At 36.9% G+C, this 19,873-nt stretch overlaps 1 protein-coding gene across 1 annotated transcript in view; it reads right to left on the bottom strand.

The window, feature by feature from the left end:
* LOC111866951 (dynein heavy chain 6, axonemal) overlaps positions 1-19,873 on the bottom strand; it is a 106,451-nt gene that overhangs the window by 79,078 nt on the left and 7,500 nt on the right. Inside the window, exons 7-17 of the mRNA XM_033752524.1 lie at positions 19,043-19,223; positions 17,934-18,100; positions 6,809-7,035; positions 6,478-6,652; positions 5,874-6,003; positions 5,340-5,441; positions 5,042-5,191; positions 4,764-4,892; positions 3,766-4,023; positions 2,964-3,173; positions 2,014-2,226 (exon numbers count right to left, since the gene is read on the bottom strand). Coding sequence (XP_033608415.1) covers positions 2,014-2,226; positions 2,964-3,173; positions 3,766-4,023; positions 4,764-4,892; positions 5,042-5,191; positions 5,340-5,441; positions 5,874-6,003; positions 6,478-6,652; positions 6,809-7,035; positions 17,934-18,100; positions 19,043-19,223 — 1,942 coding nt within the window. The remainder of the gene's footprint in view (positions 1-2,013; positions 2,227-2,963; positions 3,174-3,765; positions 4,024-4,763; positions 4,893-5,041; positions 5,192-5,339; positions 5,442-5,873; positions 6,004-6,477; positions 6,653-6,808; positions 7,036-17,933; positions 18,101-19,042; positions 19,224-19,873) is intronic.

Genomic DNA, 19,873 nt, shown 5'->3' on the forward strand with positions numbered 1-19,873 from the left:
AGAGGACTTGGCGCCACGGTCTCGTGCCAGCAAGCGGCTGGAAGACCAGGAGGAACGACGAAGCCGGCAAGGACGAACAACGCATCAAGGGCTGTTACGTCGACATGAGGAACCTCCGAAGACAAACTTGATCAAGGACTGGACCTTGTGGAGGGGACGACCGCCTCCAAAACGAAAAAGACCTCAAGCAGAGGAGGAACCGGTAATGTAGATGAACCGGCCTCCCCAGAGAGAATGAGTGTGCCATAGAATGGAAGTAATGGAGGAATGTTTTGTTAGTTTAGAATTATTTACTTTCATATCTCCTATCTAAATTTCTGGTTGGTTGGTCAGTCAGTCGGTTTAATAGTTTCTAATGACGCACTTTGACAATTAAGTTATTTGTGTTTTTAATCTCAACTGGTTGGCATATTTGTAACTCATTTTCTGTTTGGAGACCACTAGGTCAGTTACATTATCCAGTTGGGTTGAGTGATTTCAAGTTGTTCCTACTCTTGTCCGCCAGGGGTCTCCATGACATCTTAGAGCGGAGTAAGGAGCTTTGTGGACAACCAAAAATAGCGTCCAATTTTGCCTTCCCTCATCTCTTAACACAAGAGAGAGATTACCAAGGAGATGGAGAAAATTATACAAGGAGCTTCATAATTTATATTCTTAACCAGATATTGTTAGAATGGAACAAAAATCAAGGATGACAAAGACAGCACATGCTATAAAAGATAACACACTCTCATTAAAATAGTGAAGTTGAAAGAAGAATATAGTGAACTGTTGCTACTCCCGTCTTCACCCTACCACCCCCAACCATCACGAAGTCGGGAGCGGTTCTTCATCACAGGCTCTCGCATCATATTCACAATCTTCCCTAAGGTCATCTCAGGGAATCCAAGCTCGCAGCGGAGGGCCTATCAGAAGTTATAATGATCGACCATATAACAATAACAAGATTTAATGAGAACAAAACACAATATAATGCACTACAAGAATACACAAAAAAATAGAGCGTTGCAGGCATACAATGTTGCTGACAACCCAACATACACAGCTGATTTCAGCCCTATACATATCCACACTTCGCGGCATCAAACTCAGCTGACATGCCCAGTTCCACTGGCCCACCTACATTATGTACAGAAGTCGTTACACCACAACACGACTTCACTACTGCTTCTAGGTCAGCCACAGGCGGCCCCAAAGAAAATATATATATTAACTAAACAATTGGTCAGCCACAGGCGGCCCCAAGATAATATATATACTAACTAAACAACTCCGCGTATCGCCGCCATACCTTTCCCCTGATTGCTGGCGACCGCAAGTAACGCCGACGTCTGTGGCCAGCTCCCGATTTCACTGAAACTAGCTTTAGAAAAACCCTGCCGAACTGAAATTTAGAAATTCCTCCCACTGGTCCGCGAACGTCCTCGCCCGAGTGGATCCACTATCCGAGTACACTGCTGCTCCCAAAACAACCTTCCTTCCGAGACACACACAAGGGAATTAAGGGAGGGGTAAACAACGTGGTATAGGGGATGAGGAGGGAGTAAGCTCTAGGACAACGATAAAGGGGTAGCGTGGAAGATATGGCTGGAAGCCATGACATCACGAAAGGGAGCCATTGCTTCTGCATGGCTCAACTGTGTTCTGAAGTGTGACACCATGTAGTCTGGTAGAAGTTAGGCATTTTGGAAGAAAGTATTGCCTCCATCTACAGGGTCGACGAGTAGGTCAAGGAAGTATGCAGCAGAGAGCTCGCTTAACTTACTCTTCGATTCTAAAGCTGGAGGTAATACAGTCCTTCCTTAATACTGGCAAACTTCTACCAGATTACACGACAGTTCAGCCTGGAAAATAATACTCTTCACAATCATCACCACACAAAAACTTAAAAATATGTCAAATAATGTGAAAGTTAAACTGTGTGGTCATTAACTAAAGGCATGAGAATGCCTGTGGCTAATTTATGGCACTTAAGAGAGACATCTTTAAACAGAAGATATTCCACTCACTCACAAGGGTCTTGCTGAAGAGATCAAGCTGGTGGAGCCATTCCTCCACTTGAGGTTTAATAGGGCCAACATGTTTAGAGCTTGCGACTGTGTTTATGTTGATGAAACTGTCATCAAGGACCCACTGGATTTCCTCAGTCCCACCCAAAATATAAACATCCTTATAATCACGATGAGAAATCACAGAAAATTCAAGAGACTTCCAGTTTCCTTCCACCTAGAAAGGAGAAAAACAAATACATGATTACTGACACATAACTTTTAATTAGATTTCTCACTTAGCCTTCTTTATGTAGTGCATATGCCTACATATTCATATGTTAGTATTAGCAGAAGTACCCATTCTTTGACAAGGATTTGGCTGCTTCCCTTGTTAACATCACAATATATAGTAGCTAAAATTGTAAAAAGAATGAATAATGCACATTTTACAAAATTATTTAAGAATATTTATATAATTTCAATCTTCAAATACATATCAAACATTACTGTCTGATGAAGAAAGCAGTCTTCTGGGATTTGGCGCCGTGTATATGTGGTGTTAACTGACGTTTCGGAGGAACGTATCGCCCCCATCTTCATAGTCACCGCCGTGAAAGCCTCAAATCTTACATTACTGTCTGATATTCCATAGTCATGTTTTTAGAATATGTTTCCTTGGCCCTCAATCTTAGATTTCTAAAGAATCTATGTAGTTAGAAGATGACAGGGCAAAAGACAAGTTCTCAGAGAGATGTTCGTCATATTATGAATATGTCACCCTTAGACAGACTAAAATTATATGCAAATCTGCCTGGTACTCTAAATTGTATGCGATTTGTTAAGATTTGTTAAGATTTGTTTGAAACATTTAAAAGTTTACAGTTTCTTCTTTCTTCTCACAATAACTTAACACAAGTCAACTGTTCTAACACATGTAACAACCCTCAAAAGAGTAACAAAAGCAGATACTACCTTCTTCAGTAATACTTCAAGTGCAGCTTCTGAACTTGCCTGGCTTGAGATTTCCTGCATCTCTAAGCCATATGAAAATACACCAATCTGTTCAAGAAGCTGCAATGTTATAACAACATCAGGCTCAAATTTGTAGTTTAGAACCTGCTCTATCTGCATCCAGTGCCTTTGTTTGAAAGATGGGTTTCGTAAATATGCAATTACTGGAAGCTGGAACAAAATCCATATTTGTGACAGAAAAAATGTTATTCAAAAATGCAAGGTATTGGATTTGACGTTCACACATTGGTGACATGTGCAAAGTTATGCCATAAAGTCTGAATGAAGTTCACCAATATTTCAGAGGAACTTTCTGACTCCATTTTCATGGTCAAGGAGTAAGCAAAGCAAGCAATCATAAAGAAGCATGAAGCAAGCTCAGAGTGCTTGCACTTAGGGTTTGCTTCATCTATCCACTCACTTATCAATCCAGAATGTGGAGACATCACACAGTCTGTATAGTCAGTGTCCTCACTGATATTTGAATTGGGCACATCCCAAATACAACTCAAAAGTGTTATTGCCTGAGCCAACATGCTTAGTCCCAAACACTAGAATATCCAGTTATCTTGTAACGTATACTGTTAACGAACATGTTGAGTTATAAGCCTGAATACATCATACAAATATGCACAAAAATTTACAATTATTCTCACATGTGCAAGGCAGGGTCAATGCAATTATTAAATAAATAAAAGATCATCAAATATCTAATAGACTAATGCCCATTGTATTACACTTAAACAGTTAAAATAATACTTACTTTCTGCTTCATTCTTTCCACAGCTTGACTAAACTTTGATACTATAATATTTTGTGGCAATTCTTTCTCAAAAATATGAATGTTTTTCATATTCTTAGCAGTGAATAGGTTCATATCTTCTGGGATAAGCTGATTGAAGTCCACTGTAGACCATTCCTCTACCTGTTTCCCCCACTGATCAGTGCTTTCCCAGATATGCTGACGCAACTTTACAGCATTCATAACATCATCAAGCATGTCAAATCTAGTAACTTCAACCTTAAAAAAAAGAATAAGGTTACATTTAAGCAATGAAGCTTATTCTGAAAGCCTAATTGACTTTTATAACGCCATTCTGTTTCAGGTCTAAGATTCTCATGGCGATAACTACAAAAATTATTTCTCTTTGGCTCATGATGCCATGAAGTATAATAGATATGCTTATCAGCGGTTCAGAGGAACAAACAAGGAGATGGATTCACCTGTAGTTCTGTTGTTGAAAGAGTACCAGAATTTGAGATAAATTTAACAGAGAATCACTGATTACTATAGTGTCAGTACTACTTCATTCACAAATGTAGCTCAGAATTCTTAGGACTTATGAAATATCTTACGATTCTCTAACAATTTTAACAATGGATGATTCATCAAATTAATATTATGATGAACACTTTCTATTGTCTGGGGTTTATTTGAAACATATTACATTTAAAAACTAAATACCTTTTTGGTTTATCAGGTGACAGAAACAGATCCAGTTTGTAAAACACTATTTATTATAAATACACCTCAGACAACATACAATGTCTAGCATAATATTAGTATAAGTATAATAAGGTCCAGTGATTCAGACAAATGTTTTCTGATTGGTACAATTAAGCAGGATCCATTCCCCTTGTACATAATCATGGAAACAGATCCAGTTTCTGTGTACTTCACATATTACATTATACAATGGACAATATCCAACACAATATTCATATAAATTTCTTTGTGTATTTATTTTAAAAAGTTATCACCTTAAATGATTTTTGATAATTTCGGTATTCTTCTGCTTTCTTCTGGCACTCTGCAAGCTGATCACAGAGGGCATCTAATGTCACTTTTGCTTCATCAGGATTTGACTCAATGTCAATCAGCCACTGTTGCTGTAATAATATTTCAGAGAAAATTAACCTTTCCTGTCTTCTCTTGATGCATTGACAAACAGTGCAAAGGCATGCTCAATATATTTGGCATTTTCTTAAACATCCTTCCTGCATATAATACTATAAACAATAAATTACACATAGCTTACATTTGCTTCTTCCTGAACTTCTGCAACCTCAGTGAGCAGTGCAGTGATATCTTTCTTAATCTGTTCATTAAACTTTCCAATTATTTTTCTCTTTTCATTAACTTTCTTATCTACAACATTTCTCAATGCAGTTAGAGTAACTTTAAACCCCTGAAAAGAAACAAAACAAATGTAGTAACATAAATAACCATTAGAAAGAAGAGTGACACCAAAATCTACATACTTTTTGAAAGTATTTCAGGTGAACATTCTTGTAAAAATTAATAATATAAAGAATATAATACATAGCATATCTTACCAAAAAGTCTTCTTCTTGTTCTGCAACACAGGGTACATGAAATTCATTTATAATATCATAAAGCTCCTTTGCATAATCCATTTCATTTTCCATATTATCAATCTAAAAGGAAACAACATCTAATTACAAAAACTGAAGCTTACATTTGCAATACATATCTAATTATATACAAGAGAAAACTCCTATCATGCTTAGGGGAACCAAATGTTCAATTGTGGCGCTCTGACTGGGACAAGGGAAAACCCAAACTATCTTCTGCCAGTGATAGCATATGGAGACAGCAATGAGGAAAGGATGGACCAACAAAACGGATGCCACTATTAATGTACTGGCACAGGAACCTGAAATGTTGTGTGGTGAAAGTGTTCTGTAAAATTAACAATTTTTGTTAAAACAAATATCTTCTAAGTATAAAAAATTGGAGGCCCCACGTTCCTCTGAATTGTTGGTATTGACCTACTAAGCTACATGCCGTGACATACCAGAAGGCAATATCTTGAAAGTACTGTAAGACATAAAAATTCTATACCTTACCATTTTTGGAGCATGCTCCAAGAAGCTGAGGTAATTAACATAGTTGTGTGTCGTTTTTGGATCCATTTCTAGACATGACTGCGCATCCTGTGCCTGTACAATTAATGCCTCGATCTTTTCCTTACCAATCCTGAAAGAAGTTTCCAAATGCCAACAGAATTAAAGAATACTATCTGCTAGGATGCCATACCATGAAGTCCAGCATAAGTTCACGTAAGTTTAGTAAGTAGTGATTTTCAGAATCATAGAGTAAGCCAAGCAGAAACTGGCAAGAAGCAGGTGTCAAGAAAAGTGGTTTGTTGCTTGGTTTACTCTTCAGTCTTGAAGACTGAGTCAATATGTTCCTCCGATATATCAAAGAACATCTACCAAACTACATACATATATATCCCAGAAGACAGTACTACTTGCAGTCGTTGATGTGAGCACCACAAATCCAATACCAACAGAATTCATTCTTAATCTCCCATTTTCTACAACTTCAGAACGTAATATATATAGATCATACTGCACAAGCTTCCAGATATCCAATCACAATTCCAAAACTCCTCAAGTTAAAGTTGTCAACAAGAGGAAAGATTTACATAAAGTGTTCAGTACATACCGTGGAAGTGTACATTCAACTGCAGATAAAAGCTCTGTTACAGATGGAAGGACAGCTTCTTTAAATCGCTTAAACTGTAAATGCAATATACCCAAGGCTTGTTCTTCAACTATTTGTTCAATTGCATCCAATTCATTATGGTATGTGGTCAGTAAAAGACGGAAAGTTTCAATTTCTGAAATGTAATAAAATAACCATTCTCTAAAATTCCTGAGCATGTATAGAAAATGTGTACCACATACTTATATTTGACAAAAAAAAATTACTGTTACATGCCTTTCTGTTATGCAATAACCAAAAATACACCTTTTCTAAGAAATGTGTATTGTACCTGTTTCATTTTCAATAGCATCACGACTTTTCTCTTCGTTTTCTGCAAAGAATTGTCTTACAAACTCAAATCTCTGGATATAGACAACTGCAGCCTCAAAGTTCTTCTTAAAAAACTTCATAATATTTCTCCTCAATTTTACCAAGTTGTTATCCTGTCTAAGTACAATTCTAAGGTTTGGGCCATCTCCACACAACTTTTCTTCAGTCTTTCCATTAATCATTGGCCTGAAATATAACAATGTTTAAAATGTTTTAACAACAAATAAGGAAACAATTAATATTACAGTTTGAACAATATAAAACATTTCAAGCTTTCTTTCATGCCTCTTGAGGATACAAGAAAAACATCTTCATTTCCATACACTTATATCGATATATTCTACAAAATTTATTCAGTTCCATTGAATTTCATAATCATTCATTTTTACCATCCTTTTCATAGACTACATTTGCAATTGTAACATTTACATGAGTCTATAGATGTTGCACATAGGTACAAGCATAACAGTAAGGTACACCCACTGGATACAACACGGGCTGAATCCGAGCCCCTGCAAACCTTCCTATTAGTGTATTAATATTTTCAGCCTTGTAATACTAATTAATAACTTATATTTTTCGCTAAGTGTAATCAGAATGATAAAGTCAAGGACTACAAGACTGGCAGGGCATGTAGCTTGCATGTGGGTGAAGAGGAAGGCATTTAAGATTTTGGTGGGAACCTAGAAAAAAGAGCCCTCTAGGAATACCTAGATGTAGGTGGGAGGATAATGTTAAAATTAATTTTAGAGAGCTAGGATGGCATTTGATTTGGCTCTGAATAGGGACCAATGGAGGATTCCTGTGAACATGCTAATGAACTTTTGGGTTCTGTGAAATGTTGGGAAATTCTTGAGTAGCTGCACAGCTGGCAGCTTCTCAAGAAGGCTCAGCTCCATGGAGTTATATTAGTTACTGTCATATAGCAATTCTAACATTCCACAATCGCTATTATGTATTCCTTTCAGTCGTGGAACTGACTCACTAAACTGTAGTCTCTTTATCTTTTTGTATCCAGAATGCTGTGAAGTTTCCGGTGTTGCAAGATGGTCGTCTCGTGTTACACCGTTGTACTGTTTTAGAATAAAGTCATATGTTATGTATGAAGAGGAAATTCTTTTGTGTCAGTAAGATACCTTCCCTCAATTTAAACATCAGGTTATGGGCCCAGGCACATAATAAGGAACAGCCAAGTTGATATAATGAGGTGAGACAGAAGGTAAACACGTTTGTGGAAGTAGAAAGGACAGCACGTGCTGGATTGGAATTTTATTTAATATGGAAGAAAAATACAGGATCCCACTGTTTGATGGAAACAATTATCCGGTCTGGAAATTTCGTATGACAGTATATTTGAACGAGTTGGATTTATTAAGACATACCGAAACTCCACTAAGTAAATTGATGGAGGAATATCCGGAACTGGAGAATGCAGAAGCTGCTGCTGAAGCCGCTGTACGGACACAAGGAATGGATTACTTCGGAATGATAAAAAGTGTAAAAGCAGAAGAGTACATCGAATACAAGATGCCCAATTGGAATATATGAAAGGACAGGAGACTGCTTACGATGTCTGGAAGAGTCTACAAGATGTGTTTGAGAGGAAAGGTGTGACTAGTAATGTTGAAGACAAAGTTATTAAGTTTGAAGCATCAACCATTTTTAGAGACACTAAGTGAACATTTTTTGAAGTTTGACAAAATAATACGAGAATTGGGACTGGTTGTATTATGGATGAAACAGACAAAATATGCCACTTCTATCTCAGCATGTCTGCTGAATATGAAATAATAGTAACAGCATTGAGAACATTACCAGAAAAGAGTTAAACACTTGCCATGTTGAAGGGTCAGTTATTAGAAGAGGAGATGAAAAGAATGACCAAAAGGGGTGTTACGAAACCAAAATTGAACACTGATACAATTACTGCATTCAACTATCACAAGAACTATCAGCAATCAAAGTGGAAGGAGGAGGAAGTGGCATCACCTTTTCCATTCAATTGTCATAATTGTGGGATTAGAGGACATAAAATAAGTAATTGCAGGAAACCGGTTCAGTACAGTGGTAATTATCGTGGAGGTAACCATAGTGGAAATCAACATAATGGCAGGCACAACCATGTAAGTAATTATGTGGGATAACAGCTCCATGGAAGTCACCAGAATGGAATTAAACCCCAACCAAATGGAGGAATCAAGAAGGAAGTGCTCAGTATACAGAAAAGGTCTCGAGTGAAGGAGAGGCTTGCAATCCTTGCACATTTGTTGCTACGACTGATAATGGTGAAGTGTATTTAAGTGCAAACCATAATTTAACATGGGTATTAGACTCTGGAGCTACGGAAAATACATATGTGATAAACAGATATGAGTTGCCTGTTCCAACAAAGATTCATATTCATGATTTATTTAAACTGTCTTGCAGTGCATACACTCATCTATCTCCTTCTCTCACTCGCACTTCATGTTTCGGCATAAAAATGCCATCTTCAGGTGCTTACTTAATCCATGCCAAACTAGTTCATTGCATGCCTTGTCCTCACATTAAAATAAGTAAAATATATATCTATCATATACACTGACAAATGTCAAACGTTAAAAATATTAAAATTGTTCAGGATTCCTCATCGCTACGTCGCATCTCACTACGCCAGTCACGCCCATCCTCCTCTGTTGGAGCACTCCTTCACTATCGAGTGTGTGTTGTGCTTTTGTTGTGTCTTGCTCCTGTGACTGCGTGTGGTATACTGTTATACTGCACCTGAAGATGGCATTTTTATGCCGAAACATGTAGTGTGAGTGANAATGGCAGGCACAACCATGTAAGTAATTATGTGGGATAACAGCTCCATGGAAGTCACCAGAATGGAATTAAACCCCAACCAAATGGAGGAATCAAGAAGGAAGTGCTCAGTATACAGAAAAGGTCTCGAGTGAAGGAGAGGCTTGCAATCCTTGCACATTTGTTGCTACGACTGATAATGGTGAAGTGTATTTAAGTGCAAACCATAATTTAACATGGGTATTAGACTCTGGAGCTACGGAAAATACATATGTGATAAACAGATATGAGTTGCCTGTTCCAACAAAGATTCATATTCATGATTTATTTAAACTGTCTTGCAGTGCATACACTCATCTATCTCCTTCTCTCACTCGCACTTCATGTTTCGGCATAAAAATGCCATCTTCAGGTGCTTACTTAATCCATGCCAAACTAGTTCATTGCATGCCTTGTCCTCACATTAAAATAAGTAAAATATATATCTATCATATACACTGACAAATGTCAAACGTTAAAAATATTAAAATTGTTCAGGATTCCTCATCGCTACGTCGCATCTCACTACGCCAGTCACGCCCATCCTCCTCTGTTGGAGCACTCCTTCACTATCGTGTGTGTGTTGTGCTTTTGTTGTGTCTTGCTCCTGTGACTGCGTGTGGTATACTGTTATACTGCACCTGAAGATGGCATTTTTATGCCGAAACATGTAGTGTGAGTGAGAGAAGGAGATAGATGAGTGTATGCACTGCAAGACGGTTTAAATAAATCATGGACTTAAATCAGTGCAACAGGACGCTAAAATATAACATTAAGATTCATATTGCTAAAAATGATAGTTATTTAATGGCATATGCAAAGGGAAATACAATAGCAGAGTCCTGTGTGAATGGAGAGATAAGGAATATTAAAATTTCAGTTGTCTTCTTAGTCAAAGACTTGACTACAACTTATTATCAGTGTCTAATCAAGACAGGATGGGTTTTATTACAAATATATAAAATGGTAAAGCTGAGATAACAAAAAATAATACAGTTGCTGGAACTGCAGATCAAGACGGAAATTTGTATAAATTGAGTATGACTATAAAGGAACTGGATGACTGTGAGGCTTACTCTGCTGTTNTCATGTTTCGGCATAAAAATGCCATCTTCAGGTGCTTACTTAATCCATGCCAAACTAGTTCATTGCATGCCTTGTCCTCACATTAAAATAAGTAAAATATATATCTATCATATACACTGACAAATGTCAAACGTTAAAAATATTAAAATTGTTCAGGATTCCTCATCGCTACGTCGCATCTCACTACGCCAGTCACGCCCATCCTCCTCTGTTGGAGCACTCCTTCACTATCGAGTGTGTGTTGTGCTTTTGTTGTGTCTTGCTCCTGTGACTGCGTGTGGTATACTGTTATACTGCACCTGAAGATGGCATTTTTATGCCGAAACATGTAGTGTGAGTGAGAGAAGGAGATAGATGAGTGTATGCACTGCAAGACGGTTTAAATAAATCATGGACTTAAATCAGTGCAACAGGACGCTAAAATATAACATTAAGATTCATATTGCTAAAAATGATAGTTATTTAATGGCATATGCAAAGGGAAATACAATAGCAGAGTCCTGTGTGAATGGAGAGATAAGGAATATTAAAATTTCAGTTGTCTTCTTAGTCAAAGACTTGACTACAACTTATTATCAGTGTCTAATCAAGACAGGATGGGTTTTATTACAAATATATAAAATGGTAAAGCTGAGATAACAAAAAATAATACAGTTGCTGGAACTGCAGATCAAGACGGAAATTTGTATAAATTGAGTATGACTATAAAGGAACTGGATGACTGTGAGGCTTACTCTGCTGTTAATGTAAACAACAGTAAACTATGGCATTTAAGAATGGGACATGTAGGACATGATCAATTGAAGCAGTTATCTAGAATTGTTGATGGAATGAATGTGAATAATAATGAAACTGAAATACGCGAAATATGCGTTAGTGGTAAACAAACTCGAGTGTCTCATAACCAGACTAGAGTTAAAGCTAGTAGACCCCTCGAAAGGATTCACAGTGATGTAGTAGGTCCAATTGACCCTGTGTCTTATAATGGAAATAGATGTATTCTCACCTTACTAGATGACTACATGCATTTTTCTGTAGCATTTCCAATGAAATCAAAAGCAGATGTTTTGGAGTATGTCAAATTATATGTGGAAATGGCAACAGCTAGATTTGGAGCTAGAATTTGTTCATTCAGATCTGACAATGGAAGAGAATATTTGTCGGAGGAAACCAAGGATTATTTTAGGAGTAAAGCAACAGTGTATGAGTTGACCATTCCCTACACCTCTGAACAAAATGGGTTGGCGGTGAGACTAAACAGAACAATATTAGATAAGGCACGGTGTATGTTGTTAGATTCAAAGTTGCCTAAACATTTTTGGGCAGAAGCTGTTTTGACAGCTGTATACTTAACCTTTAACGTACGGACTTCTATATTGCCAGCAGCCATGTATGGCCGGAATTTAAATCACCCTAATTAATTATCATTGCAAACTTTCAGAAAAAAATGCATACTATCCGTTCTATGCAACAAAGAAATATGAACTAAAAAGAATCTGAAAGTCAATAAAATTTTCTACATATACACAAAAGAGCAAGTTTTACAAACGAAAATTAACTGTGAATGTTTTGTCATAAAATGCAAAATATAATCTTTATTATACATGTTATGAAATTCCAAAGGACCTCCCCATTGTTTTTTCTTCAACCTTGAATCATGGTGATATTGTAAATATAATCACACCATATACAGTAATATTTTGTTCAGCCTGTACGCGAGTTTGAACTGGGTCACTTCACAGTTTATGATAACTCACACTCTGATGCGCACGTGCTACTTCTCGAAGCAGTCCACCACACATAGCGCAACGTCACACTTTTTACAGTAGTAGAGCGTGCTTCTGCGCTTCTTATTTTGAGAACAAATAAGATGTCTTTGTTTTCCTTTGGTTGGCCAATGTTGTGAATGTTTCACCTCCAGTCGATGCAGTTGGGCCCCAGATGAACTTGGCCTCCCCCAAGAAACGCCACTGACTGTAATATTCGCCTCATGCGACTGAAGAATCAAATCCTGCACCAATATTTCTCGGAACTTTTTGTGTGTCATTTTTCCACCACATGACTTGTGTAATAGATATGCATTTAGAATAGTCATATCTAGAAGGTGTAAAAACAATTTCTTTGTACACTTCCATGTCCTCCTAGCAGTGCTATAACTGTTTACCATCCTGTCAGATTTATCAAAAAAGCCCATGTGTGCATTGTAGTCTTCAATTCAATGGGGTTTGACAGCATGGCCAGATTCATCTTGGAAGTTGCCTTCCAATGGAGGAGGGTGCAAATTCTTCAGAACATACACATCACACTTGTCTTTTCAACGAACAACACTTAGATGCCCCTTGACTCTTGTAACAATATCCCCTTTTTTCAATTTCATTGACTTGGGTCGAATTTCTTGTGGCATTCCACGCCTATCATTGTGAACGGTGCCACATGAATTTATTTTNACCAAGAAACGCCACTGACTGTGATATTCGCCTCATGCGACTGAAGAATCAAATCCTGCACCAATATTTCTCGGAACTTTTTGTGTGTCATTTTTCCACCACATGACTTGTGTAATAGATATGCATTTAGAATAGTCATATCTAGAAGGTGTAAAAACAATTTCTTTGTACACTTCCATGTCCTCCTAGCAGTGCTATAACTGTTTACCATCCTGTCAGATTTATCAAAAAAGCCCATGTGTGCATTGTAGTCTTCAATTCAATGGGGTTTGACAGCATGGCCAGATTCATCTTGGAAGTTGCCTTCCAATGGAGGAGGGTGCAAATTCTTCAGAACATACACATCACACTTGTCTTTTCAACGAACAACACTTAGATGCCCCTTGACTCTTGTAACAATATCCCCTTTTTTCAATTTCATTGACTTGGGCCGAATTTCTTGTGGCATTCCACGCCTATCATTGTGAACGGTGCCACATGAATTTATTTTCCTGTCTAAAAGATCGTCAAATAAAGCAGGAGAACTGAAATAATTGTCCATGTAAATTTTGTGTCCCAAGCCTTCTATTCTTCGAATTAGCTGGAGAACAATTCCATGTGTCGATGTAATTTCTTCTGTTGCAAGTTGCCTTTGTTTGCCCAAATAAACTGTCATGTCATAAGTATACCCCAAAAAATCGCAAGGCTTGTAAATTTTTATACCAAATCTTTTGCGTTTCTTTGGAATATACTGACAAAAAATCACTCTTCCTTTGAACAACACTATGACTTCATCAACAGCAAGACGTTCTGCTGGATTGTAAAGTTCACAGAATTTGTTGTTGAGATTGTCAAAAATGTTTCTAATCTTCCACAGTCTATCATATTCTGGGTCATCTCGATTGGGAGAGCTTCATTATTTTCAAAATGTAGGAATCTCAAAATATGGAAGAAACGGTCTTGTACCATGGTGTTACGGTACATGGAGTGTAGTATTGCTCATCTCTTGACCAATAATGTTTGAAGGTGTCTCATTTGAATAATTATTGCCAAGAAGTTATATATCTCTTAAATTGTAACATCAGGCGGTTGAACAGAAGGGCCTGGAGCATTTTGGCATGTCATAAATTGGTGGAAATATCTGCTGATTTCTTGTAAGAAGATTTGGAATATTTGTTGGAAAAACAGAATGAAAATGGAAAAAAGAGAGGACTGTGCATTTATATTGGGAGCAGCTGATCTGTTGATTCCACTCAGAGGACCAGTGAAGTCTAGTACCTTTGACGAATACCCGGGTCTTCTATCACGAAACCTAATTTCCTTTTCCACTGCCTCGTCTGATGATGATGACGATGACAGCATATTTGCTCGAGGTTCAATGAACTCATTGATATCTTCTAACTCTTCATCAGATTCCTCTTCCATCAATATTTCCTCCAGTTCTTCTGCATCGAGAAGTTTGGAATATCGGGCACGATTTTGAGATTCCATCTTGGGGGAGGGGGGTTCCAGCAAAATTGAATAAATTATGTTGATTGACAAAGATTCACAAAATAGTGATGCAAAGTAATTGCAATAGTATGGTACAATAGGCCAGAAGTGGCAGCAGTACAAGGGACTTAGTCCCACCCCACTAGCAATAAAAAATAATAATTGTAATAGTAGTGGAAAAGGTGCCAGTCCGACACTGATACGAAAGTCACAGTGACGAAGATGCCTTTTACTCACAAATTAATACTGGCTCAGTGGCTTTATACCTCTTCTAAGAAACAAAATAATATAAAAAGAAATATATGACAGTCTGTCACTAACTTTTTAAGTGAAAAAGAAATATTACACAATCCAACACTGACTTCCTAACTGATAATTCGCCACTGAAAACCAATCCTTGAATACGTCACACTTCCTTGGAAGCTCTCGAAGCACTGATCTGCAAGCACCAACGAATATTTCCTCTTCAGTTCTCAGAACAAAGCTGGCTATATTTGGCTGACCAGGTCATAAACAGCCATATATAAACATAAATAGTTTCGAAACCAGGACCGAGATAAACGATTTCCTTGTTCAAACCACTGACATGACCTCACATAGGTTTGTTTTGGTTTCAAACCCAAGGTCAAACTGTCAGCACTCCCAAAGAGATATATGTGCCATTCAGCCAACTTGGTTGCTGCTTGTGTCATATATATGTGTCATTCCGATGTTAAAGGTTAATTAATAGATGTCTGACACAGGCCTTACCAGATAATACTGTCCCTGCAGAAAGGTGGTATGGTATAAAACCAAACTAAGAAACTGAGAGTATTTGGGTGCATAGCTTAAGTATGCAAACCTAAGATGCAGGTAAATATAAGTTTGCTAGTTGAAGCAAGAAATGTACTGTTAGGATATGCTGACAATGGATACAGACTGTGGAGTCTGGATAAAAAGAAAATGATTGTAGCATGTGATGTAATCTCTGATGAAAACAAAAGGTTGACTAGGCTTAATGATAATTCAAAGTTCTATACAGAGGAAGATCACTGGAAAATTAGTGTTTTTGATAATGGTGTAAGTAATGAAGGGACACAGGATATGTAGTACAGAAGGGGGGTGATAATGAAAAAGTGGAGAACGAGAGAGATGAGATGATAGACCAGGAGGTACGAGATAGAGAACCAATTGTGGCTAGAAGTGGCAGAAGAGTTAGAAGGTCTGCATATCTGGAGAATTATGCTCTTAGTGCAATGTCCTGAAGATGTTCCTATGAGTTATAGTGACAGAAGTTAGGAGCGATAGGATGGAATGGAGAAATGCTATAAAAGAAGAGCTGGAAGTATTAATGGAAAACAAAACTTGGGAAATAGTAAACTTACCTGAAGAAAGGAAACCATTAGATTGTAGGTGGGTATTTACTATAAAGGGGGAGAGAGATAGATACAACGCCAGATTGGTCCTAAAAGGGCGTGCTCAGGAATGGGGAGAAGATTATACAGAAACCGATTCGCCAGTAGCTAGTTTTGTAAGTCTAAGGATATTATTAGCCATAATAAGTAGAAACAATTTGCATGCTCACCAACTTGATGTAAAGAACGCCTTTTTACATGGGGAGTTAAAAGATGTTATATACATGAAAGTTCCAGATGGCATTGTAAACTGTGAGAATAAGGTGTGGAAGTTAAAGAAATCATTGTATGGACTGAAACATGCATCAGCAGTCTGGAATAATAATTCTGATGAGTTTGTCAAAGGGAATGGTTTTAGAAAGTGTGATGCTGACAGATGCTTGTATGTGTATAATAAGAACCAGACCATCTTATATTTGCTACTGTATGTAGATGATTTTATAATTGCTAGTAACTGTATGGTTGAGTTGGTAAAAACTCAAGAGATCATGATGAGGAAATTTCAAATGAGAGATATGAGAGATCTGTCATATTTCCTTCCAATCTGAATTCCTCAAACTGATGGAAATCTATATTTGGATCAATCAGCTTATATAGACAGAGTTTTGAAGAAATTTAACGTGGAAAAGTGCAAACCAGTTAATACACCTATAGAGATATCTCCTTCAGAGAACTTAGAATTTGAATCAATTATAGGAGTGAAACCGTACAGAGAGTTATTGGGTAGTCTGTTGTATACAGCATTAATTACAAGACCAGATATTTGTACTGCAGTAAATTTCTATGGAAGATTTCAAAATTATGCAACAGAAATTCAATGGAAGGGTTTGAAACGAATTCTTAGATATCTGAATGGGACTAGAACTGTTGGTTGCAATATCAAAGTAATGATAATGGTGAACTAATGTCATTTGATGATGCTGACTGGGCATCACATGAAGATAGGAAACCAGCATCAGGATGTGTACTTAAGGTACATGGAAATACAGTTGATTGATACACTAAGAAACAGAGCACAATTGCCTTGTCATCAACAGAAACAGAATTTAATGCTTTGTCAGAGGGTTTAAGAGAATTGCGTTGGGTAAATAAGTTACTGGAAGAAATGGGTGTGAAGGTGAAAACTCCAATAATCATGCATGAAGACAGTCAGTAGTGTATACACATGATTACTGGTGAATGGGGTCAGAAAAGGCTAGGTCATATGGACATTAGGTATAGGTTTATAAGGTACTGGGTTGAACAAGGAATTATAGTAGTTAACTACATAAACTTGGAAAATCAAGAGGCTGACTTCTTCACCAAACCATTACCACTCATTAAGTTTTCAAAACTAAAGAATAAAATAGGAATGACTGAAGTTAATTAGTTGTAATCTTTATTTGAGTAATTAAGTCTGTGTTATGTTTGGTATGATCTCAAAGTTATTGGTGGAATGAAGAATTGAGGAGGGGTGTTGTATAGCAATTCTAACATTACACAATCACTATTATATATTCCTCTGAGTCATGGAACTGACTCACTAAACTGTAGTTTCTTTGTCTTTTTGTATCCCAGAATGCTGTGCAGTTTCCAGTGTGGCAAGATGGTTGTTGCGTGCTATGTAGTCATACTGTTTTAGAATAAAGTCATGTGTTATGTATGAAGAGGAAATTCTTCTGTGTCGGAAAAACACCTTCCCTCAATTTAAACATCAGTTGCTACTAATATTTTGATTGAATTTCATGTCTGTAAAAAGTATTATCAGACTTATATATTGTAAATAACCATCTACACTTACCACATACACATTTAAACAAATGTATCTATGGTAAGTGTAGATAGCCATTCACAGATATAATCTCAGCAACAGCAGTATACTTACTCTGTAAAGGGGCTGAAAAACGGATCTGCCAAGAAAGGTTTTATTCCTGTAACAGCTTTTTCCCATATATCCATTACCTGGTTAAAAGTATTAAGAAACGCCTGCTCAGAAGGATCCAATATAAGCTCCTCTGGATTAATGAGGACATCCACAGCAAACATGGGTAACTGAAAGAAATACAAGCATTGCAGTAAAAACACATTATGGATTTTGCTGCTAATTCCAACTTGTGGGATCTGAGGTTCTCACAGCGGTGGTTATGAACACCTTCATGTCATGTAGTCCACTAAAAGTCAACCGATGTGTTGGTGATATGTTCCTCCAAAATGTCAGCATTATATCCCAGGTGATAGAACTCTTAACCTTTATCCTACGGCCCTTTAAACTTAGGTTGTGGTAGCGGTACGGACTTCTTTAAAGGGCCGCTATTTGAGATCCGTTAAAATTGTAGTCACTTACTAATTTTGCTCCTATTTCTGCTATTTCTGTGATAATCGAACGAAATAAACGCTGTTTTTTTCTCGAAAGAATATAGAATCAGATATTGTAATTTACAGATTGTATAAAACATGTTAAAATTTTTGCACTGGCTCCAAATAAGAAATTCCACATTTTTGTTAATTTTTCTAGATGAATTCATAGGTTCTTGGAACGGTTGAATGCATGACCACTTGTGCAACTCGGCAACACTGCTCAAGCTGTGTCTGAAGAATTTATCATAACCTAAGTGACGCACTGGCATTGGAACGCGGAGACTGGCCGAGTTCTATAATCTCAACTATACAATATGTGTACTGTTCTTACACAGTTCAAAGCTACCGTTGTTTATGAAATTGCGTGCCCGTATCAACAGAGAGATAATAGAACTTCTTTCNAATTTATTAAGATGGAAGTTTTCTTAGTTGTGATACTGTACATTCTAGAGACAGCCTCAAGTTATGGAGAACATAATGCCAAGTAAACCAAACAAGTAACCAGCAGAAGCAGCCCATGTTACAACTCAGAAGGCTGTACTGGTCACTATCCAGTAATTTTCTCATGATGGTGTCATGATCTACATCTAATCGTGACACACACTCAAAGATCTTTAAGACACAGTTTAAGCTTACCTGAGGAGCATCAATGGGCCTTGGATCTTCCAATTTCTTACATGTTTCAATATTATGCAGGCACTTGTCAGGTGGTAGAAAACAGTAATGTGTGCGTAAAGCAATAACCATGTCTTCCAGTGAATTCCGTGACAACATATGAAGCAGATGGAGCATCATATAATCAGCCAAATGTATGAAACTGAAAGAAAACAAAATGCTTTTTATAATCTGTATACCAGTCGAGAAGTTGTCTGTCACCCACACTCTAGGTAACCAGTATTCAGGGAAAAGCTTTGATAACTTTCCACATACCCAAATAATATTGATAAATCATGTAAAACATTGTTATTATTCCTTATTTTATGTTAAACAAGGCTGAAGAGGTGTACTCATAAATGTTTCCCAGGCTGGAGAACACATATTTTCCAAATGTAATTTTTTCAATTTTGCACAACTGAGTTCATTCATTCATTCATTCATTCATTTATTGTACATTCCATAAATCCATATACATAGATATAGAACCAGTCACATAATTAATATAGTACAATACAAATACAGTTTATAATCATTAAAATAGATTAAAAAAAAAAGTGTTAAATTTATATCAAAAAACAGTCTTACATCACTATACATAAAATTATGCAATATTAAAATTGTTTATGCTATTATCCTTATTTCTAAGCAAATTTGTTACTAAAGAATTCATCACATGTTTAAAAAGAGTTTTGCAATAAAAATGTTGTCAACTGAATTTTAAAATTTTTCAAGTCATTAGACATAGATTTGATTTTTGGTGGCAAATGATTAAAGATCTTTACCCCCATGTAACATATTCCTTTTTGGAAT

Source organism: Cryptotermes secundus, unplaced genomic scaffold, assembly GCF_002891405.2.
Source record: "Cryptotermes secundus unplaced genomic scaffold, Csec_1.0 scaffold42, whole genome shotgun sequence".
NCBI lineage: Eukaryota > Metazoa > Arthropoda > Insecta > Blattodea > Kalotermitidae > Cryptotermes > Cryptotermes secundus.